The sequence below is a fragment of the Rutilus rutilus genome (assembly GCF_951802725.1).
Source record: "Rutilus rutilus genome assembly, chromosome: 13".
NCBI classification, from domain to species: domain Eukaryota; kingdom Metazoa; phylum Chordata; class Actinopteri; order Cypriniformes; family Leuciscidae; genus Rutilus; species Rutilus rutilus.
Window position 1 is genome coordinate 22,027,964 of NC_140218.1, and position 13,903 is coordinate 22,041,866.

Genomic DNA, 13,903 nt, shown 5'->3' on the forward strand with positions numbered 1-13,903 from the left:
TTCTCTAATGCATTAAATAGCAAGCTTGACTTAATCCTTTTTTTAGAAGAAAATTGATTGCCGAGTACAAATTTGCATCAGAATCCTTGGGCGAATTTGGTCCGAATTGAATCATAATACATCTGCTGTACCATTATGCAAAATAAATTGAATTAACCCAGATATCATCAGGACATAATACTGTCTGCCCTTTGTAAATCAATGGTGTACTGATCGTATGCCTATTTTCTTCTGTAGTTTCATTGCCGTGGAGCCCATAGACACATACTGTGTGCTGATCTCCTCCAAAGTGGTGTATTTCCTCAAGCCTGGAGAATTTGCGGATCGTGAAGCAATCTTTTTAGAGGTCAAATATGATGATCTCTATCATTGTCTGGTGTCCAAGGACCATGGGAAAGTATATGTACAGCTTACTAAGAAAGCAGAAAGCACTAGTAGCGGAGTGGCCATTCCAGGTCCATCACACCAGAAACCTATGGTAAGTGACCTATCCCTCCGTGTTCACATGCACAATTCACATGAGACTAAGGGCGGTGTATTTAGTCACTAGATATTTTTAGAATAGCAAAATATAGATATTACTACATGGTGGCAAATAATGCCTACAGTACATGATGAGATTTACCAATACTGGATAATGAGTATAGGTAATACATGATTTTGGTCATTACGACCACCAGTAAATCTCATGAACGTTTCGAGGTACGTTTTTCTAATTCCATTCCAAATGTCATTTGTCGTTTCTCATAGGTCCATGTGAAAAGCGAGAACCTTGCCATCAAGATTTCACAAGAAATCAATTATGCCAAGAGCCTTTACTATGAACAGCAGCTCATGCTGCCTCCCAGTGAGAATGAGGATAGCTTATTATTAGACTCTTAACTACACTGACCCGCAGGTGTTTCTCCCTCGTTTTTCAACAGCTACTTCCTTTTTTTTCTGTTTCTGTGAAAGGACAGTAATAAATCAGCCGAGCGTAATCATCCACTTAGGCCAGTGTACGGGACATGCTCACAGCATGTGGTTTGTTCATTGATTCAAACTAGTCTAGAGGGGCTGTTGTAAGCTCTGGCAAGCACAGATTTCACTTGAATATGCAAGTATTTTAGGCTCCTTGCAATCCTTCGAAGTAGAATTAATTTAGTTTGTTTTACGATTGGTCAAATAACTGGTGTTTGTCGCTAGATGTGCAAAGCTAGTCTGACACTGTACATTATATGTTTGTGTATAGATCCTCTATGTACATATATAGGCACACCAATAGGACTATCTGCCATGTATATAAAATGTTGAAATTAATTATATGGTATGAAATTAATCTTGGATTGCTGTACAAAACTGCCTTTAAAGGAAAGTTAATTTTGCTCTGAATATGTGTGGTTGGAAGTTATGATTGAACTGCACTGATACAAATGTAGGGAAGTTAAGCTGCTCTCACCATTCACCGGTGACTCAACATTAACACACACTCACACTCACACACACACAGAGAGAGTGCAAATGTGGGAATTACTGACATTGCATTTTTCCACCTCTCCATATGCAGTCCACCCTCAAAAACATCTGTCTGATGTTTTTATCCTCTCCGTTTCTTATGTACTTGTCTCTTCTATATCCAGTTTAATGAAAATAATGAAATTTAAATTCTGAATGAAAAATTTGATGTTTCTTCAGTTTTCTAGTTTCTCCATTATTCTGTTTCTAAGATCTTTTAAAAGTTCAAGCTTAACATTTGAAACACATTTAACATTATTTCAACAAATAAAATGATGGTACTCTGTAGTGCATTCTATTGTGATTCTCTTGCCTTTAGTGCTCTTTATGTGTCATACAATCGACATAAAGTTTTGTCATCTAATGTTTTTACATCATAAAGAGACAATAATCTCTTCTATTTAATTTTTCCCAATCTCAAACATTTCTTATTTTACTCACCGTTTTAAATTGAACATTACCGTGGAATTAATTGTTTCACTGAATGAAACGATTCATTTTAATTTGTTACAAGTTGTTACCAAAGATCAGACACTACAAATGTTTTCTCTTTAAAGAGTCACCTTCCTCGCTTATCTTAACTAGCCTATGTAAATAGTACTGGTCTATCAGAACAAAACTTAGATTTTTAACTTCTGTGACTGTGCCTCTGAGAACACTGGTCAGTATAATTTAGGATAATATGAACAATACACCTATAATGTGTTTTCTAAGTCGTCTATTATTTAAAAACTGACATGTTGTATACAACCCTACAAAGCTGGTTTCCTCTATAACTGCACAATATGCAAAGTAAATATAGTGTGTAAATTTATTTTGTTGTAATATGCAAATGTATAAAGGCATAATAATAAAAGTTATGGTTTAACACAGTATTTGTATTTATTGTGTTTTACGATTGTGATTAATCTGTTTATTTTTTGGTTAAAAAAAAAAACTTTCCAGAGTGTCGTCTTTGAGGCCTATCAGAAAATATTTCAACATTTCGTATTAATAAGAGCAACGTTTTTCTACTGACCTTCTGTTAGTAAGATGGATGTTTGTGGGCTACATCAAAACCGGGGGTAATGGAGAATAGTATAATTTTAATACTGTTAAGTTTAGCTTTCAGTCTTTAGCGATGTTTGCTCATCCCTTGTTCAGTTCTCCGTTTGTGAGACTGACGGTCATGACGTATGCTGCTGTCAACTGATTAACTGTTAATTCGCGCCAAATATAACAGCCGGGAACTTGACGCACCGTGTTTATTATCCGAGATGCAAGACGATTTTTTGCTTGTAATGGGAAATTATATTTTGTCAACGAAACCGATTTAAAAGGTGAATGTAATATGAGAATCTCTGGCATTAAATTCTGTGGCTTACGAATATTAACCATGGTTTTGCTACAAATAAAACCAAAAAACACGATTAATATAGTTTAACCATAAATTGACCATGGTTTTGCTGCACTAACCATAGTTTAAACATGGTATTTGTGTAAAATTGTGGTTATACAAATGGTATTCAATTCGCTAAAAAAACATGGTTGTTTCATTTTTCCTATAATAAAGCCATGGTTATGGGCTACATTTCTAAACGCATAGGGATATGTTCAGACTTCAGGAAAATCAGATTTTCTTCTCAAATTAGATCTTTTCAGGAAGACTGTCCAAACTATTAATGGCAAGTGATCAAATAAGATTTGTGTATCCAGACATTACCAATCTATCCTGCATGGGTTGCTTTGGTAACAACGTAGGCGTACCCACGTAGCTATGCAGGAAAATGGTGGTGCATCATCTCACTCTCCAAATAAGCGGTGCAGAATATTTGAATATTTAAGTGAATATTTAATGACTACAATAGTAATTTCCCAGTAGAAATGACATCATAGGTGGAAAAACGTTGATCAGTAATGTACATTTACACACAAACTGACGACAAGACGCAACTTTCAGACGCCATCTTTATTTTTCTAGCTCAACCGTCAAAGAATGGAAAGCACAGGATTGTGGGATATCAAAGGCAGCGAAGGATACATCTATGCTGCGTTCAAAAACCGATCAGATGAAGACAGGAAGTCTCCTGAAGTATCTCAGGAGACAGGAAGTCTGCCTTGATGCCTTCCGACCTTGGAATGCGTCCTCCGAAGGCAGCATTTATCAGTTTTAGGACGCAGCCACCATTTGAACACCGTATGAGTACTCACGGCATTTCCGTCACCAGTTTCGTTACGTTATCGCTGTGTTGTATTGCTTTTAAGAGTGACGCATTAAGATACAGTTTAAAATGACTGTTTGACTGAGACGCATCTGTAAAAATCTGATTGGAATCGCATTTCAAACCACCTTATGTGTTTTTTTGCTCTCCAGACTTTCAAAAACCCATCTGGATAAAATCGGATTTTTGCTGGCAGTCTGAACATGGCCTTAGTATAGCCTACATTCTTCTTCTTGACTGACAGTGTGATGTCAGATCAAAGGTCTTTCCCTTAAGGGCCACACACTCATTAGTTAAAGATGGATGTGCCGTGGCCACGCAACCCATAACTCTGTATTGCTAAAGACATAGGAACAACAATGCTAGTGCTAACATTGAGCATGAGTTACCATGTGCCCTATCAATACTCTTAGCACCCATTTCTACTTTTCCACCTGTGCTTAGTCACATTAAGCTGCTCTTTTCCCTGGGTAAAGGGTTCATCACAGGGTGAGCTGTCTGTCCAACAGCCTACTCAGATTTATCTACTATTTGGCTAACCTTGCTCTGAACTCACCCCCTGAGATTTGAGCTGACTTCTCCAACACACATGCACTCCATGACACAGTTTCATGTCCTGATCCCATTCTCAACAGTGTCCATCATTGCGGTTAGACATGCCAAAACTCATTCTTCAGTTTCTGTCGTTTGGGCTATACAACGTTTTTGGTGATTATTCCCCCAAGCCCCGTATATTATTTATTTTATATAGTTTATCAGAAAGCAACATTTTCTTTCAGTCACATAATAACAGTTGAATGTGTAGAATGAAGAATGTGATGTGAATTGGCAATCGCATAATTGCAATAGCTGCTTCGTGCCTGTTGTATTTCAGTTTCAGTCCCCAGTGGGCTTTGATAGCACTCTATTGTCTTCTAATACCGCAGCAGGGATGCACCGCATGGAAAGAATTTGAAGGAGAGACGGCGAAAGAAAAAACATCTGCCTGTAGATTTGATTTTATGAGGTTACACGGTCTTAGATCTCGCATCCAAATTGGCAAATCGAGGCGTAGGAGAAAATTGTCAACAGGCGCTGAATTACCCACCAATCTGTTTGGTGCGATACAGCTGTATCAAAAGCGAACATCAGTTATTCAGCTAGGTGTGAGTGACAAATCTGAACCAAATGACAAGTTCCTAGATTTATCTATTAGCCTTCCAGTGGCTGACCCCTCTCCAGTGTGCTTTCCTGTTAAGTGGAGTTAGTGTTATGACAACCCAGCCTAGCGCACAATGAGCTCACGATTGGCTGGCCTGCAGCGGTGGAATGCTGACCATGAAATGCCTGTGAGTTTTGGCAGAGACAGAACAAGCACACTGCCAGGGACCGACACTTCCCTGTTTTCAAACCCACATGAACACCCACAAAATAACACTCACCGGGGTTTTTTTAAGATCAAATACTGTTTATTTGACGTTGATGTTAATATGAAGGTAGACATGCTGGAATTACTTTAAACATGTCCCATACGGCAAAGAAACAAAACATTTTTCTGTTCAAAATATATTTCAAATATATGCTAAATATATGAGGTAAACGACACCGCTTGAGGAAAAATATTTTTCAAATTCAAAATACAATTTCGTTTAAACCAAAATCATTTCCAAAATGTATTTCAATGTGCAAGAAAATACATTTACAATTTGAAAATAAATTTTGGGTAAATGTAAAAATGTATTTTTTAAAAAATGTTTCGGACAATATTAATACACAGTATTTAGATTGAAAAATAAGAAGCGGCCAATAACTAAAACGTACTGAAATAATTTTTTTAACATCTATATTAGCAATTTATTTTGAAATATATTTAAGAATATGTATTTGCCGTATATGTGTTGTTACAAAAAATGTTCTTAAAATCAGTGAAAATCTATAAAACTCCCAAGGGCAACATTACAAGATCGAAAAACCCCTGATGAAAACCTCAGAGCATTCTAAGAACCATTTCTTTCTTAACTCTATCAGTCTGTGCTCTTTGTTATCACAATATCCAAGGAACACTTTCACCTACATGCCTGTGTGCAGTCCAGTATAGGGCAACCAAATCCAAATTCATCTACGTTAGACTCGCAGACATAGTTCTTGGGAAAACAAGCCATCTTGATACGCTGTTCCCAGTGACCCTTTCACAGTCTTTTTTTTTTTTTTGCATCCACAAAGCAACAGATTGATGTTCCTGGACGTAGTGCTTGCTTTGCATGAAAAAATGGTTTTGATGATTTTTCACAGTCAAGCTGTTCCTGAGTTTAAGTCCGTCCTTTGAATGTGTTCATGCAGGTGTAGCTTCCTGAAAACTTGTGGATCTCTTCCAAGGCAGACTGTGGCAAAAGGCTGAGAAGAAAGAAGAAGAAAAAAGTTATTTGCTAAATATTAAATTGTAGAATTATGCAATGAAGTGGTCTCGAAAAGTAAGACCGCATTTTACTGAGATATAGATATAGGTATATTTCTGAGATATAGACTGTATGTAGCCCCGCCACTTTTCAGCGCTGCGCTCATTGTGTTCTGTCTTCCGGTTTGTATTTCCACAGCATGAAGGTAAGATCTTACGGATTTATGAATGAACCGCTCGGTTTTAAATCTTCCCAGTCTGCTGACATTTATGACATCCGCTTCAAACATTACAACGCTCATGATAACTTTCGATAACTTAAGTAAATTCACTTCATCAGCTAATTACTGTTCGACAGCGATGCCATAGAAATATAGAGATTCCGCAAAAACAGAAGTTCAAAGACAAAATTCTAAAGACGGCATGTTTCTCTGCTAATAAACTTTGAAATAAACAGGCAAGAACAAAGAAACTATTTTATTTTAAGATTGTGCCATTTTTGCCTTTATTCAGATAGTACAGTTGGACAGAGGACAGGAAGCAAAGAGTGAGAGAGATAATTGCGGGGCGGGTTTGGGATTCGAACTCGGGTCGCCCGAAGCACAACTGCGCTACATGCCGCCCATCCCCACGAGGCTATCAGCTCCGACATAATATAATCAAATAGTATAATAAAAGTCATTATATAATAATACATTTGAATTAATTTATGAATAATAATAATATGTTTTGTATATGACAAAGTCTGATTCCTACAACAGTGACAGTCTCACCTCTTAAGGACGACAAGAAAGTGCATGGTCCATGGCAGGACAACGAAGGCAGTGTTGGTCCTAACTGCATCCACAGTGCGCTCGGCCACCATCTCAGGATTCAGAGGAGGAAACAGCTTAGGGAACCTAAAAGGTGATTTCATGAATTATAGAGTGCTTGAATTCCACCTAGGTCTTGTTTATCAACAGCAGCAGCAGCAGCTCATTACCTCACTCTCATGCCCTGGAACATCTCTGTGTCCGTGTGGAAGGGAAGCACTGTGCTGCAGCCCACTCCAGGGCAGTCCAGCAGGCCTAGCGTCAGGCTTTCCATGAAGGCGTAAGAAGAGGCCTTGGACGTGCAGTAGTCAATGGCTCCAGGGATGGAGGACAGGGAGAGAATGGAGTTAATGCACACCACGTGTCCGTTGCACAGCTCCAGCATGCGAGGCAGAAACGCTTTCGTGGTCTGTGGGGGGAGACAGACACAATTACGCATTGTTCTGTTCCCTCAACCATCTTCTGGAAAATCCAACAACAACAATGAAAGCTTCAGAACTTCGGGGTCAAGAATGTGTTAATTGTCTAGGATTCTCTAGGCTACCTTTGGTGAAAGTCAACAAGCATATTTTGACCGGCTCAGCAGAAATATGAGCCCACGTTCAGTGTTTGATCTGATGGCTTCTATGCAAAACTCTGTTTAAAACTGGCATTCTGCAAACGCCATGTGTTTGAAATTAGAGCAACAATATATTACAGCAATCCTCAGCGTGAGCTACTACTGCAGCTGAAGCTTTAGATGATCAGCTCTTGTTCTCATTGAATATGAATGTGTCCTAAAAAGCACGACTGTGCAGCCTAGATCTTCCAAACAGTGCATTTCCTTTGAAATATTTAACTTTCACTTTTCCCCTAGTTCTTTCAGAATCATTCCTTTGCTTTTGTTTGTGAATATCTCTTGTAGTTTTGTCTCTGACTGTTCTATGTGAGGAATGTTGTTACTTTTTCTCTCTTGGCAAAAACACACTTAAATGATGAGGAACGCTTCCAAGAATTACAGCATGCCAAGTGACTTAACGTTAAGTAACTGAAAAATGTTCTGGAAAACACAAAGGAGTATCTAGAGTTCATGTTAGATTCAAAGCGTGGTTACTGTAGTATGGCTGCGCTATAATAAATTGACATTCATGAGAGCAGCGAGTAAGTCAAGAAATTGATTAGTCTCTTACCCAGAACTGTCCAAGAGTGTTTATGTGCTGGGTCTTCAGGAGTGCGTCATCGTCACTGTCCATTAGACTTTTCCCATGAACAACAGCTGCGTTATTGACTAGAATGGTGACATCCCCAACCTGTGTGAGACCACATTGCATTCATTTAGAGCAAACTTCACTCTGTGGACGAGTAAAATGATCATTTTATTTCTGTTACAAGGAAAAGGAAAGATAATGCAGAGAAAAATATTATAAAAAAAAATAATAGGTAAATAAATGTAAATAATATAATATAAAATAATATAAGTCAAGAAATTGTTTATTGAAATCTAGGAAACAATATGGTACCACAATAGATACCAAAGCAGAGAATATAAATGTCAATAATATGATATAAAATATCTCATCAAATTATTTAATTTAGGAAACAACATAAACAGGGGTTCCTTGCATTTGAAAATACATAGCCTAGCCCCTAGCGGCCACAAAGAGGGCACTAGTGACAGTGTTGCCAGACGTATGATAATTATCGTATTTGTACGATAATTTTGACCTCTGTACGATCAGTAATGAAAAAAAAAAATCCCATAATGTATGATAATTTCAGAATTGCGTGACACTTCAAATGATGGTCGTTGTAATCATAGGGCTTCTATGCTCATTGATCTAGCTGTGGATTCTACGTCTACGGGGAGAAGAACGTGAACGTGGTGTTACGCATGTCTTCTCGGCCAATCATCGCGGAGAATAACTCTCTCATGAGCACAAGTTAATGTTCTTTTTGTATATTGTACACAAAGTTGTATATCATTAGCATGTCATCTCTGTATGTTTTGCAAGAAGAAGAAAAAAAGAAAAAAAAAGTGAACCGTCCACTTAGGTCAGTTTTTTCCAAGCCGAGGTCGATATTTTAGCAACAAAGTCATTTTCATGTTGTGTCAAAAAGTTGTTGGTCAATAAATAGCTGTATTCTGTAGGTTTGACTCATGTACGATCATTTTCTTCCAAATACGATCATTTTGAGCTTCTGGTACGATACTTTCCATTTCCATTTCCACTAGTGATAAATGAGACACTACGGTCTTGTGGATCGACGCACATGAGCAAAAGCCACAAGACTAGAAGTTTGAGACAGGGTTATTCCCTATAAAGTCCTTTAAGAGCTCTTGGAAGAAGACATGCAGAGTGTGAGTATACCTTTTCCCTGAGCACTTTGGCCTGCTGGTACACCTCCTCTCTGTTGCCCACGTCGCACACAAAGTAATGACACTCTGTTCCAGTCATAGAGATCTCCTCACAGGTCTCTTTTAAACATTTCTCTGTGCGGCCCCACAAAATCACCTGAGGGAGGAAAGACATAATTGGTTTAAAACAAATGCAGAACATCATGTACACTTTCCAAGACAGGAAGAGGAATTTTTACATTGTGAGCTGACGGACAACACTCTCCAACTCCATGATGCATTATGCATGATTGCTACACATTGATGTATGTATAGGCTGAGTTCTCTAAGGAGTTACTGAATAAAGTATTTCCTTATCGTATTATTGTACACAAGCTTTAGGGGAGAGCGAGTGAGAGTGATAGAGGACAGGGTCAGTTCACTCTCTGGCTATTAGATCCATCACTCAGCAAGGTCAGCAAGAGGTAATGAACACAAGCATGAGCCCGTCCCCTCCCCATCCTGTCAATCTCAATCTGCCTCATAAACAAACATACACACATAAAACGGTCACATGTTCTGACCTTCTGAGGAACCCTTCAGTATTCAAGGCTTTAGTGTGGGGAAAATCTCACAAAACCTGTCAAGAACATGTCCGGGCCACACCAGAAGAAGAAAAAAGTTCTTAACGAAATGATTTACCATTGGGTTTTTGTGCATTGTCACAGTACATTCCACACTATTGTTATGTGAAATTCTCATTCAAATTTTATAATATGTAATGTTTTGCATTACAGGAAAATACTTCTGCACATTTTAATTGTATTGCAGTAATAAAATAAAATAAAATAAAAATCCATCCAGAGTGTTTCCCTACCTATGGCCCAAGAGACATCCCCGCAACCCTACACTGGACAAGTGGTTTAGAGAATAGATAAAATGGAAAAAATTAAATACAAAAATAAAAATAAAATGGAAAAAATTAAATACAAAAATAAAAATAAAATCCATCCAGAGGGTTTCCCTGTCTATGGCCTGAGATGCTGGGATAGATTCCATCATCCCCACAACCCATAGGACAAGCAGTTTGGAGAATGGATTGGATTGGATGAAAAAAAAAAAAGAAAAAAAAAATTGTCACAATGAAATTACAAATGGCTTAATTTCTTTATACAAAATATTACTGTGAGAGAGAGAGAGAGAGAGAGAGAGAGAGAGAGAGAGAGAGAGTAAAATAGGGCAAGCAAGCAACAGATGTGCTGAGTGACATACTGCCTGACTCATGTCCCACCAATGTCACAAACAGCACATGGTAAGTGTCCCATAATCAGTAAAAGTTCAAGCAACAGAGCCACCGGGAGACATAAGGAGGGGCAGCCTAACGCCCCCCTCATTAGTGTTGGCCCAGTGGGGTCAGGCATGGGCCAAAGCCCAGCTGGGAGTATGAAAAGTACCAGCCTCTATTCACCTTTACCTTCCCACCTTTATCATTTAGCCTACATAAACTTTGTAGAATTGACGAACTTCACACAGTCAGTGAATCAACACTGAACTGACTTCAGCTGAATAATGACACTATTGTCTTTTTAGAGCTGCTTTACAGCAGAATTGAATTCTGTTTACATCATTGATCATTGTTTTCCTGATTATCACTGTAAAGCTGCTTTGAAACAATCCGTATTGTATAAAGCGCTACATAAATAAATGTGACTGACTAGAACCTCATAACTAATGTATGTTTCTCCATGTTTTTATGCTGTGTCAACTCATAGACTTAATGCAGTAGATTACAAGGAAAAGATTTTCATCCTATTTTAATCCCCTCACCAGGGAACTAAAAGTGAAATACTTCACAAGTAATCAATATATCAATATATAATTGAGGGGCCCTGACTTGTGTCTGCTTGACTTGACTTTCATACACAGCATCGGCTCTTTTGGCTTTCCATTTGATTCTTTTCCTCTGGGATTCAGCCGTAAGAAGCCCACACAATAACACAAATGACATCATCAGCCCTGCTCTGCAAAAAGCTGGCTGACCTGCCAATGAACTTGGTTGTGGTAACCAATCTGCAAGGTGCTTCACTGCCTACTACACCCCCTTGCAAACGATCCATTCACACACCTACACATGTTGGGCGCACATTCACACACATGAATGCAGCACATATACACATTCACTCCCTCACACGCACACTAGTAGAGCAGCCATTCCTGACACTTGATGCTCATGCTTTAGTGTTATTGAGGTTTTACTTTATTCTTGGAAGGATAGATATAATTAGTTTTTATATTCATTGCCAATAATCATAATAAATAATATTTCAGTCCGTCCCCCCCTCACACTCAGGACAGGGAAGTATGAACTTCCCTGGAAGGTTAAAGAGTCACACATGATTTGGGTTCAACAAAACAGCCTTGCCTGTCAGCAGCCCATTGTTGGGCATTTGTAAAGACATAAAGGCTTAGGAAACACCTGTGTTTGTGAATATGAAACAGAACTTAAGGCTTCACATGAGGGCAGCTACAGGTCACTGTACCTTCTGTTGACTACACTGACTAAAAAACACACACACTGTCTGTGCCCCATCAGAACAAACTCCACCATTTCAAAGTCTAGGCCTGTTTGCATAGCCAAAAAGGTGAGTAAATCAGGTTAACACAACCCTTAATGATCATGTTTGATTGTCAGTAGCCTAATGCTGAAACCAACCAATCATGTTATAGTAAAATGTTTCGGCACTTTTACAGCTTATTCCTTTTCCATTTTTTTCTTTCCTCCTTTATAAATTATTTGTACTTTATTTTAGGAGTGCTGTCTATTTTAATTGATTATTTAACCTGTCTAAAACTGAGCACAAACCAGCGCATATTCTCACCTGTTGCCGCCAAAATAAACGCTAACAAACAGAAGTGGCGTTCGCGTTCGCCAGAGGAGGTTGCCATAACAACAGTGCGCTGCTCAGGCGCTTTCATTACGATCAGTGTCGGAGTTACACATATAAAGTATGACAAGTAGCCTCATAATGTATCATTTTATTAAAGATCTGCAGATATATCACACCGCTTTAGAGATTTACTTAAGAAAGAAATATATATATATATATATAGCCTATATATATATATTGTTTTTTATATATATAGTTTTTTGTATAATTATAATTCCTTTCAAGTAGACTATAGGCGATCCTTGGAAGTCATTGTATAATTTGCACACAGATCAAGACCGAAATAGACAGCACTCCAAAAAATATTTTTACATTACTAAAGCAAAATGAGTAGTTAACATAATAAAGAATAGCATTACATTGAATAAAAACGCTAACGCCGCAGGCAGAAGCTTTACCTTTCTTGCTCCTTGCTTGGCAAACTCTTTAGCCAGGTGACGGCCGATTCCTCTTCCACCTCCAGTGATGAGGACCACATCGGTGCCCAGATCTCTGCGCTTCTGGCGCGCGAAGAAGCGCACGATCGCCCTCAATAAGCACAAGAAGATCTGGAAAGGAAAAAGCAACGCGCATCCCAACACCTTCATCTCCATCACGACTTTCAGACAGTCCACGCTTTTTTACCGACTTCTATCGAGTAAAGCGAGCTCGTGCGTCGGGAGTGTGTTTGTAACTTGTCAGCTGTCAAAAGGCACGCTGGAGTTCTCTGAGAAACTGGAAATGCGTCCTGCTCTCCTGATCTGAAAGAAGCTGTCCCTTAGAGTGCGAGCAGGTCTAATAGAGGACGTTCATCAGCGTTCCAGTGTCTTACCTATCTAGAAATGAAGAACTGTCACATGTGAGACGACTCTCTCTCTCTCTCTCTCTCTCTCTCTCAACGCAAGAGAGTCTCCGTGCGCTTTATCTCAAGAGGCGGGACGGGACTCTTGCAAGTGTAGTGCGAAGATTGAGAGATCATTTGTGAAACATTTATTTATAATTTATGCTGTACTCTTATCCTCTCATTATAAGGGAAGTCATGCTGATCACTGTTAATGACTTAAAGGGGCTCATCGTGAGCACTGCTGGGATACTCATTAGTAATGCGCATCTATTTTGTCATCCAAATTCTTCTAACACGCTAGACGTTTTGAGGAAAGACAACGCAGAATTAATTTTAAAAAAACTCTAAAACGGAAGAACTGTGATTCAGAAGGTTATTTAAGCAATATCCCAAGAGCAATAATTTTGATGCGACCTAACGATTGACAAAACCGAGTTGTGATGTTGTGTCGACGTGAAATATGGCGGCAAACAACTTGGTTGTGAATAGTAATTAGCTATGCAAAACTTATAAACAACACATTTAAAGTTTGTTCAAATTTAAAGAACGCCTTTCATGGTTGCCTAACAAACAACGTTTTTGTTAGATATCATGCCTAAAATAGATATAAATCCAAATAGGCCTACTATAAAATAAATGTAAAATATAATAAAATGTCAGAAAACTTTGCTATGTAGCCCATTTCCTCATTCACCAGCTAGTAGCAAACACGCTCCAAGGTATCGTGGGTATTTAGTGCGCAAAACACTCTTGGAACGCCGCATGGCCAATCGAACTCGAGCTCAGATAGTTCCAACGTTTAATTCTAAATGGGATGAGCCGCGTTCGAAGCCGATGTAAAATGACTAGACATGCTAAGCTTCTTGATAACCAGAAGCGTTCAGATAGGTTAGAATAATGAACGTATTAAGAATTAATTGGACTGTTGACTTAAAAT

At 38.6% G+C, this 13,903-nt stretch overlaps 2 protein-coding genes across 3 annotated transcripts in view; one reads left to right on the plus strand and one right to left on the minus strand.

Annotated features, from left to right (window-relative positions):
* Positions 1-2,366, plus strand: part of vps13d (vacuolar protein sorting 13 homolog D) — a 42,067-nt gene extending 39,701 nt beyond the window's left edge. For both annotated transcript variants that reach the window (XM_084428760.1, XM_084428761.1), the window contains exons 68-69: positions 238-478; positions 751-2,366. In XM_084428760.1, the coding sequence (XP_084284886.1) occupies positions 238-478; positions 751-882 (373 nt within the window). In that variant the 3' untranslated portion in view covers positions 883-2,366. The remainder of the gene's footprint in view (positions 1-237; positions 479-750) is intronic.
* Positions 2,367-5,587: 3,221 nt separating this feature from the next.
* dhrs3a (dehydrogenase/reductase (SDR family) member 3a) lies at positions 5,588-13,019 on the minus strand. The gene is made up of 6 exons (XM_084427442.1): positions 12,542-13,019; positions 9,230-9,373; positions 8,051-8,170; positions 7,052-7,290; positions 6,843-6,968; positions 5,588-6,068 (listed from the first exon to the last, which is right to left on the minus strand). The coding sequence occupies exons 1-6, from the start codon at positions 12,734-12,736 to the stop codon at positions 5,984-5,986; spliced, it is 909 nt and encodes a 302-aa protein (XP_084283568.1). The 5' UTR covers positions 12,737-13,019; the 3' UTR covers positions 5,588-5,983.
* Positions 13,020-13,903: the final 884 nt, after the last annotated feature.